Genomic DNA, 18,173 nt, shown 5'->3' with positions numbered 1-18,173 from the left:
TGAATCCGGTGGTTGCAGAGGAAGAGAAGAAGAAGAGAGGTCGAGGGAGAGAGAGAGACTGTGCGGCCAGGAGAGAGGGAGGGAGAGAGAAAATATAAAAAAAAGGGGAGAAAAATTAAAAAAAATAGAGAAAATAATAAAAATAATAATAAAAATAGAAAATTAAGGGCATAATAGTCATTTTGGACTTGTTATATGAGAATTTGAGAGAATAAGGACTATTCAGTTTAATTTAAAAGGCGAGGGACCAAACTGTTTTTCAGGGAAAAGTATGAGGAGTAACAAGTATTTAATCCTTATAGTAATTACTCAACCTAAACTAATGTACTAATTTATAGACAATTTAACAAGTATGACAACAAATTTGTTGTCAAAGTGGTAAATCGTTATGTTTTTATCATTAATGAAATGATTACTACAATGACTACACATTTTACCACAATCACAACAATTGATGTAAAAGCGGTAACTTTTGTCCTATTTATAGTAATTACTCAACCTAAACTAATGTACTAATTTATAGACAATTTAACAAGTATGACAACAAATTTGTTGTCAAAGTGGTAAATCGTTATGTTTTTATCATTAATGAAATGATTACTACAATGACTACACATTTTACCACAATCACAACAATTGATGTAAAAGCGGTAACTTTTGTCCTATTTATAGTAATTACTCAACCTAAACTAATGTACTAATTTATAGACAATTTAACAAGTATGACAACAAATTTGTTGTCAAAGTGGTAAATCTTTATGTTTTTATCATTAATGAAATGATTACTACAATGACTACACATTTTACCACAATCACAACAATTGATGTAAAATTGGTAACTTTTGTCCTATTTATAGTAATTACTCAACCTAAACTAATGTACTAATTTATAGACAATTTTAACAAGTATGACAACAAATTTGTTGTCAAAGTGGTAAATCTTTATGTTTTTATCATTAATGAAATGATTACTACAATGACTACACATTTTACCAGAATCACAACAATTGATGTAAAAGCGGTAACTTTTGTCCTATTTATAGTACATTTTATTTTTAAAAATGACACATGTCGATATTTAATTGGGTAACCTGTTGACCAGTTCAGTAGGTTTCCACTATATTAATTTACTAAAAGTAAAAAAAAATAAAAAAATAAGGGTATGGCAAACACCAAGGTACCCAAGACGACCCTCTTATTTAGGGTAGCAATAGTAGCAACTGCTTTTCCTTTCAATTCCCTCCCTGATTGATCTGTGTTAGAAGATCGAATACACGTGTTCATGAGTCAGTCGTTAACCCAATAATCTGAAACTGCCTGACTGAAATCTTTCCAACATCATCACTTGGCCCAGATTTAAGATAAGACGCTGGAAATATTTGGTGAAGCGGTTCATATATTATTTCATTTTTGATGATTAGAGGCTGGAAATTATGGTTTTTGAAGCTGTTCAGCTACGTACATCATGCAGCAAGCTGCGATCAGTCCATTTTCCCTGTATTATTGTATATTTTTTTGATATATTTATATCTTATGTTCAATTTCTGTTAGCTAGTTCAGTTCCTTCATGTTATGTATGCGGGTGTTCTATCTCGATCTGCTGGGTACGTATGGATTTTAATTCCTTAATACGTACTTTCTGTGTTCTATTGCTAGTTCAGTTCTATCTGTTCTTTTTTTTTTAATAGCTATCCGTTCTAGTTGTTTAGGGTTGTGATAGACGATTATCTACTTCTACGTAGGTCGCTTAATTAATTAGTAAATAGTATGGGAAAATTCTATGAATGTCTCCACAAAATTGCCTGCTTTTTGTCAATTTCGGCTTTTAACTTTTTAAGGATGTGGTTAGATAAGGAATTGGACAGTTACACTAAAGACATATAGATCAATTTGGACAATAAAAGTAAATGTTAAATTGGGATTTTGCTATGTAAATAATTTCAGAGGTATTAAAGTACATAGCACAGATGCATGCTTTGTCAACTTCACAGAAATCCAGTTCTAGACTTCGAACAGTGCAATATGTGAACTAACTTCACACTACAAGAGAAAATGTCATCGGTGACAACCCAAAGTTGTCGTAAAAAGTCAAAATTTCTTGCTGAATTGAAAATGCGACGACTTTGAGTTGTCGCAACCAGTTGTTGCCTTATGTGTTTTACTGATTGTCAAAAGCGACGAAATTACACGGTTGTCACTTTTCAAATATGCGACCCAATTGGTTCCTCGCATATCACAAATTGTGACACTCACAAATGTGTTACCAAAAACTATATGCGAGGCTTTATATTTGTCACTATTTTTAATATACGAGGCTTTGTTTACGTCGCATATGGATGTTTATTGCATTTTCAATTGGCGACGCAATTCGTTCCTCGCATATGACATCTTGCAAGACAAGAGAGTGTGTTACAGAATGCTATCATCAAGACTTTATATTTGTTACAATTTCCAATATAGGAGACCTTGTTTACGTTGCATATTCCGTCTGCGAGGTTTATATGTTTGATCAAAAATTTATATGCGAGACTTTTTTTGTTGCCAAAAATAACTGAGAGGTTTCATTTTTGTTGCATATATTAATATGTGACACATATGCATTTGTTGTAGAAAATTATATGCGAGGCTTCTTATTTGTCCCCTATAATTTCGTCGAGGAACTTATTGCGTTGCATATTGAAAAAGCGACAACCCTGTTATTTCGTCGCTTTTGACAATCAGTAAAACACATTACGCGACAACTGGTTGCGACAACCTAAATGTGTCACATATTTAATTAAGCGAGAAATTTAGTCTTTTTACGACAACTCTGGATTGTCACCAATATCTTTATAAAGATATGTCAAATTAGCATAGTTGTCAAAAATATAAAATGCAAGATTAAATATTTGTTGAAAAAAATAATAGGCAAGATCGCATATAATGATTTGCAACATATGCAAAAGAATCATTGTTTGTTGCAAATGACTTTAAATGAGGCTGGATTGTTTGTCTCATTTAATAATTATTTATTTAAAAATTTCAAAATAATTTGAATATTAAAAAAATTAATTTATTAATAATAATAAAAGATTTATTAAATCATAAATCAAATAGAGTTTAAAAAATTAAAGTTGTCACATTAACATTAACCGACAACTCGTAAAAGTTGTCGCCTAATTGGTTTTCAGTGAGGACGTTCAGGTTGTCACGTAATCATCAAGCGACAACCTGTAAAAGTCGTCACCTTATAGGCCTTTTGTGAGAAAATTAAAGTTGTCACATATACATTAATCGACAACTAGTAGAAGTTGTCGCCTAATTTATTTTCAGTGAGGAAATTCAAATTGTCTCATAAACATTAAGCGACAACCCATTAAAGTTGTCGCCAAATTGATTTTCAGAGAGGAAATTCAAATTGTCACATAAATATTAAGCGACAACCAAATAAAGTTGTCACCAAATTGATTTTCAGTGAGGAATGTAAGGTTGTCACATAATCATTAACCGACAACTCACAGAAGTGGTCACTAAATTAGTATTCAGTGACAGAAATCTAGTTATCACATAAACATTAAGCGACAATTCACAGAAGTCATCGCCTAATTAATCTTTTGCGAGGAAGTTAAAGTTGTCACATAAACATTAACCGACAATTGGTAGAAACTGTCGCTTAATTGATATTTTGCGAGGAATTGGGTGTCGCATAATGTCATATGGGCGACAACTGTCAATTTCTTGCAAATTCCTACTTTATGCGACAAATTGGTTATCGCCGATGGGATCATGTGCGACAGCTGAAATTTCCTCGTATTTGCCAAGCTTTTGCGACGAATTTTAGGTTGTCACAATGAAATTCCTCGCTTTTTCTATTTTCTCTTGTAGTGTCATGATTTTTGCTGCAATAAAATATTGGGTCGTCTTTCTAAATGTACCCAACAAATATCTAACTATACCTAATAATGGCTTTCCCATTGCTGATTATACGATTGAATGATAAATGTTCATCACATTCACTTAATGTGAGGGTTACAAGTTCATGCACGACTCTACTCATGTATTTGAAATTAAAAATATACAAAAAGATGAAAAGACAACGTACAATTGAATTTCAGTTGTGCCAGATTAAATAAAACTTTTGTAAACACGAAAAATTCTGCAACGAATGAAAGAAGGACACGTGTACAAAATAATATATTTTTATTAATGAATTTGCGGGTTACAATCTCTGTAGATGCTCTTTCACAAGATTCTCCTCTGATTCGATCTCTGACGTTGATTTGATCCAAGGGTGGCGAGCACTTGATCTTGAATCGAACGGTTGTAGTGTGAGCTTCTTGCTACGTTGACAATTTGAGGAAGACGATTGACCAAGGGCTGTAGAAGCTTGATCTTGATCGGATTTAGGCCACGAGTTGTGTCACGTGGTGAGCGTTCTTCAGCTTTGGTAGGGGATGAACCAGCACGTGTGTTTAGTACTTTGTTGATTCTCCACGAGCTTGATGAAGAACTTGTAGAGGATTTACTTTGTTGACGACTTGTAGAATGCGGTCGATCAAGGGATGCAGAGACTCGCTCCAGATCGGATTTGTGCCACGAGAAGTGTCACGTGGCGAGTGTTCTTCGGCTTTGGTAGTGGATGAAACGGCACTTGTGTTTGGTGCTTGTTGATTCTCCATGAGCTTGATGAAGAACTTGGCAGAAGCTTTGCTTTGTTGACGACTTGAAGACGACGGATGATCAAGGGCTGTAGAGGCTTGGACTTGATCAGATTTGAACCACGAGCAGTGTCACGTGGCGGGTATGGCTTTTGATGGTGGATGAATCAGCACTTTTGCTTGGTGCTTGTTGATCCTCCGCGTGTTTGACGACTTCCGAGCTTGTAGGTGATTTCCCTTGCTTGTCTGAAGTCGGCGAGGTGAAGAGACCGGCTATTTGGCAGCTTGATGGTTCTTCACGAGCTTGGGAGACTTCTGAGCTTTAGAGAGGTTTCTTCCGTCTGCTTGCGTCCCTCTGTCTGTCGTCGTCCTCGATGGTGTACTTGGCTCAAGGGCGATTGACGCTTGATCTTGAGTCGTATGATGGCCACGAGGGTTGACACGTGACGAGTGCTTTGGCTTGAGGTTGGTGATGAACCGGCTATTTGGCAGCTTGAAGGCTCTTCACGCGCTTGAAGACTTATGAACTTTGGGAGTGATTTTTCTCTCCTTCCGCTGAAGTCCTTCTCTTGATTTGAGATGGGGTATTTATAGTGTCGGCGTATCTCTCAATTTGGAATGTCTTGATGACACGTAATTAATTGTATTTTCATTAATAGCATAATCAAATCAATCAGCTTTAATTAACTGATTTAATTACGACGATTAAGGAATTAGCCAATTAATTTGATGGCTGATTTTTGTCTTGATTATCAATTTAAATAAATTGATATCTAATCAGCAGACGAGATTTAATGCTTGATTTTATTCGGAATCAATTGATTTGATTGATCCGCTTTAATATCAATTGATTTAGCTGGAGCAAATTCATTTATTGCCGTCGAGCCTTTTCATGTATCGTCAAATGTCATTCTCTGAGTCTGCGTGATTTTGCTGACTCACAAGCCACGTGGACAATTTGCGGGACCCACATGCTGACTAAATTTGTTCGGTCATAATTTCAAGTGGTGACCAAATTATTTAATGAATTTTATTTTCATTAAATTTTTGGTGTCTACAACTTTATCTCACAATTCACAGGACCAAAAATAGCATGGGATGATAAAAAAGAATAGCACCCAATAGGGTAGACAAGAATAAATGAAATGCAAGATCGTAAACTGTTAGAGGCTCGAAAGACAAAGCATAAATAGAATCAATGGTGGAGATTTATCAACCTTAAATTTAAGGGGCCAAGGGCTCCGGAAAGATGGTGGTGATTTTGAAAAGAGGGAAAAAAAAAAACAAACAAAGAAACTGATCAGTTCTATACCTATCATGAGTACATTACATGATAAAAAAAAAAAAAAATAATAAAAAACAACAGAGATAGTGGCTGATTTCATGTACTTGCAGAGGTAGCTGTGAAGATCAAGGCATCTAATGGTTTCAAGAACTAATGGTTTCACCTACCATGCATGGCCCGACTGGAATTGAGTTGATCGATTCAACTCTCTTTCACTTGGCTCACCAGTATATATAATGGTCAGTTCTATACAAGCTTCTCACGCAGTAGTAAGTTGAGTGAGAGTTAAGCTTATCAGATTCAGATATGGGGTTTGTGGGAATCTGGGCGGCTATTCTCATGACGCCCATATTTCTGGGGGAGGAAATGGAATTTAATTGACCTAGTCACAGCAGCGATGTTCACGTCGATCCATGTCCTTTGTTTATTTGCGCCGTTTCATTTCAACTGGCCTGCGTTTTACCTGGCATTCGCTCTCGCTTTTGCCACCACCTTGGGAGTAACTCTTTGTTACCATAGAAACCTTGCGCATAGGAGTTTCAGGCTTCCCAAGTTTCTCGAGTACTTGTTTGCCTATATGGCTGTTCTTTCGGCTCAGGTACCTACCCAGCTTTCAAGGGTTTTATGTGCAGTGTGCCATTTTTGCTACTTTCCCTTCATGTATATTGTCATGATCGAAAATCTCATTTTCTCAACGTGGAAAAAATGTATATATTTTGACGCAGTCGGATTGATAACTAGGTTTACCAGCAATAAACCTAAGCAAAAGATTCTGGAGTCCACCAGAGATAAAAGAGAAAATCTCTATTATATTGATTAAAAGTTGAAATATGTGTTCTGCAGCCGCTTGCGGCTGCATAAATAAGAGAAAAGTATCCTAGGGCGACTAACAACGAAACCCTAAGGCCCATGGATAAAAACGAAAACAATCCAAAAATAACTAAGAAAACCAAAAACGGGTAAAATAGAAAAATGCCGTTTTGAGGCCCTAAACGATCCCGAAAGCCCGAAAAATGCTACAGCTCATAGCAAAGCAATGAGTCTTGTTTCTGGCGTGATTCCCTTTCCGGAAAGGTAAGGTGCGTCCCAATCAGACACCGAACTGTCATTTCCTGTCTACTAGTCACTTTTCGTTTTCCTCCTTTAGCACGGTCTAACTGTTGTTCAAATTGAGCCGCCATCCTCTCTGCATCATATTTACTTTTGGTTTAACCTACTTTTGATTAACTACCTACCATATTACTTTCAGTGAGTTTAATGTTTAAGGTCTGTAAATTGATATGTAAGTACTTAACTCTTGTTTTGCTGGGCACTCCAATTGAGTGGGTGAGTACACACCGCTACCACCACCAATACACGGATACAGAGAACGATGTTCATAGCCCTCTCAAGGGTTTTTGGTTTAGTCACATGGGATGGATTCTCGATAGCAATAAGCGCTTCGGAAAAGTATGTATTCATCTAAGAATTACCGGACATAAATGCATACACCAAAATTTTATATACTAATACGTCCATAATACCTTTTTTTTGTACTCTCTAATTTTGGTTAAATTATTTTTTACTCTTTAAATTAAGCTGAGAAATAGTTTTTTTAAATAAATAATTTGCAGTATGGAGGACTGAAGAATGTTGAAGATTTGAAAATGCAGCCATTCTATAGGTTTCTTCATCATACGTTTCTTCTACACTCGTTTATTCTTGGAGGAATTCTATATGCCCCTGGGTGGCCACATGGGTTTCCCTTCATTGTTTGGGGAATGGTACGTGAGATCATATTTCCTTTTCTTTCTTTTTTTCGACAAAGAGAAATATTTATCATTATGAAGTTCTTAAATTACATGAACTAATTAATTAAATATTTCATCAGGGAGAGAGGATGCTAGTTGTTTTCCACGGCACCATGCTAGTAAATTCGGCCTGCCACACATGATGGTATCAAGCATGGAATACCGGTGATCTATCTAAGAACCTTTGGTACGTAATTAAGAACTTAATAAGGATCCTTAATTAAGTAATCAAGGTTCATTAATATTGAGATTTTAGATTAGTAATCCACGTACTGTATGTGTATCTTCATGTTTAACTGTCTAATTAGGTGGTTGGGAGTGCTTGGATTAGGAGAAGGATGGCACAACAATCACCACGCTTTCGAATACTCGGCTCGACAAGCCGGACAAGGCCTCGAATGGTGGCAGATTGACGTGACTTGGTACGTCATAAAATTTCTTGAAGCTCTAGGATTGGCAAAAGATGTGAAACTACCGCTCACAAACATATTCAAGCTGTAAAAAACCCACTTGAAGAATGCGCCTCACGCGCGGAAACCAAAACAGAAAACAGAGATCGAGCGTTTTCTCCCGGCCGAACGCCGGCGGGCCCCCTGCCGCTGCGTTCCGGTCCGGGAGGGGATGAGGATGGAGACTAGCGGCGAGGCTCTTTGGCGGGGATCTGGCTCGGGGAAGGAGGTCGACTGCTTTGTCTTGGATCGGGGCGGTTCTTCCAGATCGGATCCTTCTCTCCGTCGTGCGTGGGTGGGTGCTGGCAGGGATTCCTGGAAGCGTGGTCCACGGTGGGTGGAGACTGGGTCGATCTGGGTTTGGGTGGATCTGAGGTCGATGACGTGGGTTTGCAGGCGTGGTTCCGTGTTGTTTCTGGGGCAGTCGGAGTGGCTCTGGGACACGGCTGGGGCGTTGCAGCGACGTTGGGTTAGAAGGGGGGTGGAGACTGGTTCGATCTGGGATTGGGTGGATCTGAGTTCGATCTGGGTTAGGGTTAGGACGTGGGTCTGCAGGCGTGGTTCCGTGTTGTTTCTGGGGCAGTTGGAGTGGCTCTGGGACACGGATGGGGCGTTGCAGGACACAATTTGCCGGCTGCTTCTGGCGTGCAGTCACCGGAGGCATCCTTGGGGGCGGTGGTGGTTGGGCCGGGTCGATCTGTTTGGGCCTCGCGGTTTGCTTGGGTTGTTGTGTGTAGTTTTTTCTGTTCAGTTTGTTTGCTTCAGTTGTTTACTTTCCTGCAGGTTTTGGGTCTTTCTGACCTCAAATAAGTCCCTTCTCTTTCGAGTAAGGGTAGTTTGGAGTGGCCTCTGTGCCGGTATGTGCATCTCTTATGCCTGGTCTGCTCTAGGTTGGTGGCGAGTTACTTGCTTTGTCAAATGGTCGTTGCCTCCTAGTGGTAGGTGGAAACCTAGTGTCGCTGGATGTTTTTTCCAGCGGCAACATGATGGGAAATCTGTTTTTATGGAAATTATGCTAAGCTGTAATCGAGTTACAGATCAGGTTATTTTTCCGTCGTGTCACCGTTATGTCAAAGCAATTCGAGATGCCAGTAGTGCGCTCGTTGCTAGTTGGTGCTTTTTCGGATACATGTTTGTAGTTGAGGCTCCTGGTATTATCTCAGGAAGTTTTCTTGATGTACTTTGTTATTTGGGGTTTAGGTCTCATGTCCCCCCCATGTATTCCATGGTTTCATTAATGAAGGCTTAAGGGCAGCCGCACCGGCCCTTATTTCAAAAAAAAAAAAAAAGATGTGAAACTACCATCCGAAGCTCATAAGAAACGCAAAGCTTTAGAGACCAGAACAACGATGGTTTCTCATGAAATAAGCCACGAAGATTAATTAGTTTGCTTAATTTGCTAATAATGGACAGCTACGTACTACCCTCTAATCGTACGTGTGTCCTTCTCCATTTTATGTACGTTCTGATGAAGAAGATTCTTGCATGTAATGCACGGTCGGTTTGGACTCTAGCTAATTAATGGAAATCGATTCTAGCTGAACTTGTTGCATTATCACTTTCCACTTGAGCCAAACTCTAATCTGGGATTATATTTCTAGCTCCTTCTGGTTTAAGATTTATTAATCCATATTATTTTTAACACAAGACCAAGACTAGCATTTAGTCTACTAATAATGCATGTATTTCTCTCCAACAAAGTATTAGGAGCGATTTCAAGTTCAACTACCGCATCTCCCATTGATTACCAAAAACATAAATATAAAAACAACAAAACCACATCAGCCACACCATTCTATACATGAATGATACTTACATTCTAGTAGTTACAACAACAACAAAAAGTACACAAAAACTTACTAGAGCTCCAGTAGAGTACTACGGAAATGTACTTCAGTATGAAAGCAGTTGAGCTTCCACTGACTACCGCTCATTGATCCTAGTTATTTGTATTCTGAGGTATTCTGAAGGAACCACCGGCATAAAGCATTTCATAAACAGGCTTTATCCTAGTAGACAGAACAACGCTCAAGATTGTGCCGACACCACAGACACCTGCCAGAACAAGGAAGGTAACCCTAAAGCAATCTGGACCCAAGCAGGAGACATTTGTTCCATAAAGATGATTAAGACCATGCTGCTTTGCTGCCTCATTATCGTATATGTATCCTGCTAGGAGACCTGAAAAAAGAAATGCGCCTAGAGGATTCCCTAGTGACATGAAATTGTAGAATATGCCAAAATGCCTCAATCCAAAGAGTTCAGAGACGGTCGGGATCATGATAGAAAACTGGACACCGTAGCAGATCCCAAGCAGTGCAGTCGCAGCATAAAGGGTTCCTTTGATAGCAGAAGCAAATAGCAGATAGATAAAGATCATTATAATTTGAGTGCAAGTCATCCAAAATGTCCGCGGAATTGTTTTTGTCCTGAAAAGAAAAGATATTTATCTAATGTCATCTATGTAAAAAGATTCATGGGATGGGGACATCAATAAATGCAAGGATAGATATTACTTACTTGACAAAATGTTCAGAAACAACTCCTCCGCCAAGACGTCCCACGAAATTGCCAAAGCTGAAGAGAGACAACAAGATCGTGGTATCATGCGTTCCTTGTGCAATACCTATTTGAGCTAAATTATTCAGAACAGTTACCCCAGTACCAACCCCTACAAAATAAACCAAAAACAGAAGCCAGAAATCGGCCTTGATCACAGCTTCAGTAAACTTGAAATCTTCCCCTCTTTTGGGTCTTCTCTTTCTCTTCACTGCCCCCTCACCCACAGCAAGAAGCATAGCTATGTCAGACGAAGAATCATTCCCTTCACGAAAACTCCCTAGGCTTGTTGTTGATAAAGATGACTTCAGCAGTGGTTCAGTTTCATCTGCATTGCTATCCTCATTATTCAAATTATCAGAAGAGCTGACTCTTGTGGGATAAAATGTCATTTTTAGAGGGATAGCAAGCGGCGCCATGAGAAGTACTACCATTATGACAACAAAACTGTAGGTAATCGGAGCACTCAAGGAAAAGGAATCATCCACTATTGTAGTTGTGAGCACATATAATCCAACCACCACACTCGCAGCTTGGATGAAGAGAAAGTGACCACGCTCCACCGAGCCTTCACTAGTAGCCGGCGTACAAGGCCTAACTAAATACATCATAATGAAACACAGGAGAGGAACCCCGAGTGTAAGGAAGAGTAGAAGCTTAGAAGATGAATTACGAAGCAGTACGCTATAAACTTCTGTAAACACAGCTGCACTGAGACCCCCATAACCTTTCAGAATGCCTGCAACAGTTCCACGACTAACAGGGAAGTTCCTCATATTGGTCACAAGAACAGCCGTGGTAAACCAAGCACTACTATTAGTAGCAACACAAAGAGCAATCCATAACTGCAACATAAACAATGCTTCATGATCATAAACCCAACCAAAATTATCGATTTCTCTGTAGATAAACCATTTCCACCACTAATAACCATTCAATTGGATAACCAAATCTAAAGAAAACTGTCAACAGAAAGCTCTAAATTCTAGTCCACCAATATCTTATCTCATCTAATTTCCATAGTTAACAATACCATCACCAATCCCATAAACAAGTTAGTACCCAATTCACAAAATCACCAATCTATTACTCCTCAACTGGAAAAATCAAAATTCCTAGTAGCTTCACAACATAACAAAATCAAGATGCAGATCACTATCTACCAAGTGAAAATCTCCAAGCTAAGCAATCAAATTAGCAAAAAGACCAAAACTTCAAACCCAATCAATCCCACAAAAACAAATCTAGCAATCTTCAAAACCCAGTGCTCAATCACAAAATCTCAGTAGCTCAATAAAATCATGCAAATCACATAAAGATCAAAACTTTGAACATGCAAGAAGAAGAACAAGACATACCAACCAATAAGGCAAGGACTGAACTGTACGGCTGACAGCGAGCCAGAGCACACCGTAACCAAAGAAACAAGCGAAAGCCCCAATCGAAAGTATCATCCAAGGTGGGAGCTTGTTGGAAGCAATCCCAGGAACAAGTCCAACGTTTTCCCCGATATCATTAGCCACTCCGAGCATGGTCAACTGTCGCTGACTGAACCCCAGAACGGACTTGAGCGAGTGCGAGTAAAGCGGGAAGTTGTAGGCGTTTCCGGCGGCTATTTGGACCCACACCGCCGCTCCTAAGCCCACCCACGGCGGCCTAGTTCCTTCTTTAACGTTAACGGTCACCATAATTTGTAACTGAAATAACCGACAAACTGGGTTCGATCAAGATTGAAGCTTTAAACGAAGTGAAGCTGGTTTATGATGTGGTCGAGTTTAAGGTGTGGGTGATATTGGCAACAGCCAGCAGGACAAGGATGACTTGGCCTTTGCCATTTGGAGTTCCCGGCGGTTTGGTCTCTTCCTTGTGAAACTGGCTTTCCTTTGCTCTGTTTTCTAAGCAAGAGTCGAAGTCACGTGTCCAAGCACGTGACGAGGACGAGGAGTGTGGATGACATGATGTTGAGCTGGTTCCACTTGATTGTGTGGTCTGAGATCGATGGTGAGGAAAGAGCGGGGACAAGCGTCGAGAAAAGGGTGACTATGTTTTGATCCTAGGAGCCACGTGTCCTAGGAGCCTGTTCACTTTTATTTTATTTTATTTTTTTATTAGATGTGAGATAACAAGCTACTTCGGTTACGTTAGAGCAACTTAGCTTCCCTATAATTTTTGTGTTTATAGGGAAGCAAAAGTCAAAGCTTTAAACAATTTTTCATTCCCAACTCCAACAAATTCTCTACTTTACACCAATCTCTAAAATCTCCATAATCTTCCTTAAAATTTTAGAGATTGCTGTAAATTTAGAGAATTTTGTTTTCTCTTTCCTCACTATCCCTAAAATATGGATAGTTATAAAGAATCTGTTGGAGCAAAAGAGGCCCATTTTTCCTTAAAATAGAGAAAAATCAAAATATGAGGAAGTTGTTGGAGTTGCTCTTAGCGAATTAGTAACACATCTAGGTAAAAGTATTCAGACCAGTCCATAATAGTATCCTCGCAAAGCTAGACTAATCACCCGCCGTAGGCGCATGAACTCGAAGGTCTCTCAAACCTGCTGGCCACAAGCTTGTGGGAGTTAAGACTCGAACACTAGACTAAAGTCCATGAGGGTATCCCAGCAAAGTTAGACTAATCCTTGTAGTAGGTCCACGAACCCGAAGGCCCCTCAAACCTGCTGGCCACAAACTTGCGGAAGTTGGGACTCGAACGCTAAACATGAGAGTTTCATGGTAGACTACTCGACCAACCTTACCGCACCAGGTGGTTAAGAGTCTATTCACTTAGTTCATATCGAAGTAGACTTTTATTTTTTCTTTTTTCTTTTTTCTTTTTTAATTAACTTTTTTTGAATCTGGTGAAGTAACAAGACACTTTGGTTCCATTAGTGAGTTAGTAACATACTCACCCAATCAATATTTTAACCGAGATTTATGAAGTTATCTTAGTAAAATCAGACTAATTCCCATCACATGCGCACGAACCCAAAAACCCTTCAAACCTGCTGGCCACAATAAATGTGGAAGTTTCGTGTTAGGCCGCTTGATCAAGTAATTTCTTTTTAAATAATAATATTTATCATTTTTAGAGACTACGGCATGCTTTGGGCTCAAGTTTTGCTGCCTTTATCTGATTTCTAATCTATGTCCTATCATATACCTCATTGTGTATGTTTTTCCAAAGAAGGTGACAAGAAGGGTCACATCTTTTGCTAACTAATTGATGACAATTTCTCTTGAATCTGGGATGTTCCAAAAGATCGCTTCATATCTAGTCCCAAAAAAACAATAGTGCAGTATGAAGTGACCATAATACCAACAAGAAGCAATAATAATGTTCGTATGCATCTGGAAAAAAAAAAAGGAAATGTATTTGTTGGTGTTATGGAAGTAGCGGAATGAGGTTTTTGTTTTGGCATATGTGATCGCATGTTGTGACGACTTTCTATATTGAAATGATAAGATAAACACTAATACGACACAACTACTAACTATACGGACTTTTTCAAAAAATAAATGTATAACGCCTCACATTTATCTTATCTTGAAAAATTAGGTTGCGAATAACTTCAAAATTAAATTTGTCATTCCTACTTAACAGAGAATGTGGTTGGCGAGTTGATCACTTATGTGATTGTATATGCTAAATGACTAGGCGGATTGATTTGAAATACGGTTGTTTAAAATAGGTCGACACATTTCCAACGTACACGAACATCGTTATGCCAAACTTAACCAATCTGTTTCGCTTTTTAGTCACACTAAAGTTATATCGTAAATTATCAGCCTTAGTTATATGTGGGCTGTAGCCCAAATGAAGCCAAGTGCAAATGTTAATAGGACTAGCCCAATGTGGGAGGTCACTCCTCTTCAAACCCAATCAGATCATAATTAGGAAAGGAATCCAAAGTCAGAGAGTCCATATTAAGAGAAAAGCCCAAATGCAGCCAGAGTTTCTGCCACTCCATTTTCATACCCAAACAACAGTTTTGATATGAATCTCTGAAAAAAGGCTCAGCTAGCTAATCAAATACAACCAATTGGGTTGTGTCTTGTCGATTAGCACTCCTCGACCGAAAGAAAGCGACTGTATATAACCCTTCATATAGTTGTTAGTTCCCGGTCAGCACCTATCTAATGAGTCAATCAAATCTGAAGGTTAGACTGATCTTTCATATAGTCAAACTCAAGACCAGGCCCGGCCCTGAGAAATTCAAGGCCCGGGGCGAAGAATAAAATTGAGCCATTTATATATAAAAAAAAAAATTCAAAAATTGGGCTCTTTATATAAAATTGCTCGATTTGCTCCATGATTAATGAGCCTTGGGAGTTGTGAATTGAGAGGAAGAAGAGAAGAGTTAGAAGATGAAGAGTTGGTTGGTGGCCTCTTAACAAGAATAAATGCACCTAACAACAAAAGGATCAACCATATTCCTCCAAAAAATAACAAAACAAATATATTATTGCCCCGCAATAAACAAATTATTGCCCCCCAATAATATATCAGAAATACCAAAACACATTAGAAGCAGTCTTTAAACACAAAATATCACTGAACACAATTATAGAGACTTTACAACAATTAAGACACATTATTGGCCCCCAATAGGAAGATTATTGCCCCCCAATAATCTCGACTCCGGTTGACTATTTTGCCCACAATTCCAGTCATTTTGCAACAATTACGGTTGACCATTTGCTTTCACACTGATTTGACTCCGATTGCAACGACTCCAGTTGCAGCCCGGGACCGGTAAAAACTCTGCTTGTAGAGCTGTTCTATCCATAGACAACACATTCTGCAAAAGATGCTCCTGTTTGTTTAATGACAGCAAGGACCCAAGTCTTTGGTTAGTATTTACATCTGAATCTGGTGAGGGAAACTCCTGTGGGTTATCTTGTCACAATAACTGCGCGGTTAGATATGAAAATGTGGGAGTTGTTTTTTTTTTTTGATGAGAAAGTGGGAGTTGTTGATGTTGGGAAATTGTAGTTATTGTTGTGCTTCATGTGGTAAAGTTTCTGGGATACTTGGGTAAGTAATTCTCTTGCATATGTGAGTGTAGGTTGAAGCAGTAGTTCCAATTTGAAAGTTCATGTTTTCTTTTTTGCTTTTCTGATTTAGTAAATCTCTTTTGCTCATGTTTGTAGTGTATGATAATGTCTTTGTCAATTTGTCATTTTTTTTTCTTTTAAGAAAAGAACATTTCTCTCCCCTCTGTAGGTGCCTTTTGCAAAACATAGTTACTATTTTACATTACCAAATATAACAAGAGAGAGCAAGCAACTGTAGCTTGTAAATCTGTGTTTTGCTCAAGTTTCTAGCCTTCGGCTGATAAGACTGATGTGATTCCATCAATACTGACAGAATTTGGAATAAGCAGCTACTCATAGCAAAGGATGCTCGACGTGTTGATGTACTCTGGGAAAAGATATGCTTGAGCTGTAGGCTTCTGGATGGAACTTCAAGGTTTAATTGTTTAAAGAACTTCATGATATTGTGAAGGAAGCGAAGACTAGACTCGAGACAGAACTAGGCCCAATTAATGTACGTGGGATAGTCAGCAGACTATCTATTGCTGGTGATGTGCTGAAGCTCTGCTTTCTTGCAATTGAGAAAGCAGATGAATGTTGGCCAATGTTTGTAGTGCAGATCCAAGAAGATCGGTAGGAAACTGTTCTCCTTTTACTTGCTCTTTGATCTTCATCATGCATGGAAACCTGAATGATTGCTTCTGTTTCTTTTCCTTCCTTTGCAGAGGTTCACTTCCAGCTGCCTGCATGTTTCTCTTGGAGGAAGTAACACCTTCATCTGTTGTGATTATAATGATCGGACTGTCTAATGCATCATCTGATGACATCAAGGGCTACAAGCTCTATAAAGAAAAATAATTGCCTTGTTGAATAACTACCTTGACAAGACATCATGATGAGTATCTAAAAAGACCATAGCAAACTACAACAGAGTAATAAGAATTCCTATTCAAAGTTACTTCTACAATTCCGTGAAGAATTCAACCTAACATGTAACAAGCCAAGCATAAAATAAGTAACAGTATGATCCTCAACAAAAACAAGAGGAGAGAGAAGGTTAGTTAAAAGGCGTTATTATGGAGAAGACTGAAAACTATGCAAATCTATTTCTCTTTCAAGTATGGGACAAACTTAAGGAAGCTGAATATTTCGAGAAAAATAATTGCCTTGTTGAATAACTACCTTGACAAGACATCATGAATATCTAAAAAGACCATAGCAAACTATAATTGAGTAATTAATAAGCCAAGAAGTAACATAATTCCTATTCAAAGTTACTTCTACAATTCCATGAAGAATTCAACCTAACATGTAACAAGCCAAGCATAAAAGGATTTCCAGGCAATAGAAATATAATTCCGATTCCAAGGTTTTGTTTCCAAATAAATATAAACAAGCTCTTCATTATGTGCAAAACAGGAGGAAACTTGTTTTGTCAAGATGGAGGTAATCCTAGAGGCACAAGGAATTTAAACTTAATCAAGCAAAGGCAATGTTCGCATTAAATTAGTTAGTAACAAAGATTTGTTTTTGTGAAGCAGACGAGGTTAGTTAACTTCACTCAAAAACTTTGTGCAATGAGATCCAAAGCCGACAAAGCAACATTGTATTTCGATTTTAAAGAAAAATCCAATCCAAGTCTTAGGCTTACAAGAGTAAAATGAACTAGGAACACTTAGAAACAAAGCCGTAAACCAACAATAACATAACTATGAAATCACCTATCAAACAAGTTGGAAACATCAACAACACCAATCCAACAGTAGTTCATGCCATGCCAATCAGATAAAGTTTAAATCAAGGAACCATGAATGTGAACTGAGAGAAACAAAATAGTGGTTAAAAACCAAGGTTCATCATCTCAACACTAAAAAGAAGTACAAACAAATATAATAATGGGAGCACAAAACCATATTACGTTTTAACATGATTGATTGGGGGTGTCTTTTACTTGTATAACGAGAAATTGATGCTCAACCAGGACCTATGTTAGTTAGCTCCATAGAGTTAACCGCCAAGCATATATTATTATTGTGCAGCCCTTCTAACTACCCAGTTAGGTAAACAACGTATTGGAGTTTAGCATATTGCCAGCAATTGTTTTTTGTCTATTGTTCTCTTCTTTTTCACTTTCTTTTTGCTGTCTCTTCTTTTCCTTCTTTTCCGTTTCTTTGTCTTTCTCCTTTTTCCTTTTGCTGTTCCCCTTTTACCTTTTGTTGTCTTCCTTTTCCCTTCCCTTCCGTATATATGTTTTCTCCTTCTTGTAAAAGATCATGTTAATTGAATCATATCAAAAAGAAGAAAAGCTTGCTCCATCAGATATGTTTTTCAACATGGTATCAGAGCAGGAATTCAAAGCCTGACTCTATGCTTCTTCTATTGGGAGTATGATGAATTTCACCTCCAATCCCGCTGCTTTGATT

The 18,173-nt window shown here is 38.3% G+C and overlaps 1 protein-coding gene and 1 pseudogene across 1 annotated transcript; one reads left to right on the top strand and one right to left on the bottom strand.

Moving 5' to 3' along the window:
- The first annotated feature begins 6,228 nt into the window (after positions 1-6,228).
- LOC133726875 (palmitoyl-monogalactosyldiacylglycerol delta-7 desaturase, chloroplastic-like) lies at positions 6,229-8,213 on the top strand (annotated as a pseudogene).
- A 1,710-nt stretch (positions 8,214-9,923) lies between these two features.
- On the bottom strand, positions 9,924-12,609 carry LOC133709384 (protein NUCLEAR FUSION DEFECTIVE 4-like). The gene is made up of 3 exons (XM_062135107.1): positions 12,079-12,609; positions 10,682-11,565; positions 9,924-10,590 (listed from the first exon to the last, which is right to left on the bottom strand). Exons 1-3 carry the CDS (start codon positions 12,406-12,408, stop codon positions 10,101-10,103), a joined length of 1,704 nt encoding a protein of 567 aa, XP_061991091.1. The 5' UTR covers positions 12,409-12,609; the 3' UTR covers positions 9,924-10,100.
- Positions 12,610-18,173: the final 5,564 nt, after the last annotated feature.

Source organism: Rosa rugosa, chromosome 1 (genome assembly GCF_958449725.1).
Source record: "Rosa rugosa chromosome 1, drRosRugo1.1, whole genome shotgun sequence".
Lineage (NCBI taxonomy): Eukaryota > Viridiplantae > Streptophyta > Magnoliopsida > Rosales > Rosaceae > Rosa > Rosa rugosa.
Note: the sequence above shows the minus strand (reverse complement) of the source record. Positions and strands in the feature narration are given on the sequence as shown.

Coding starts and splice junctions, on each gene's coding strand:
- LOC133709384 (XM_062135107.1), bottom strand. CDS start 12,408: ATGGTGACCGTTAACGTTAAAGAAGGAACTAGGCCGCCGTGGGTGGGC. Junction 11,566..12,078: donor AGTCCTTGCCTTATTGGTTG/GTATGTCTTGTT, acceptor TTTATGTTGCAG/TTATGGATTGCTCTTTGTGT. Junction 10,591..10,681: donor GTTTCTGAACATTTTGTCAA/GTAAGTAATATC, acceptor TTTTCTTTTCAG/GACAAAAACAATTCCGCGGA.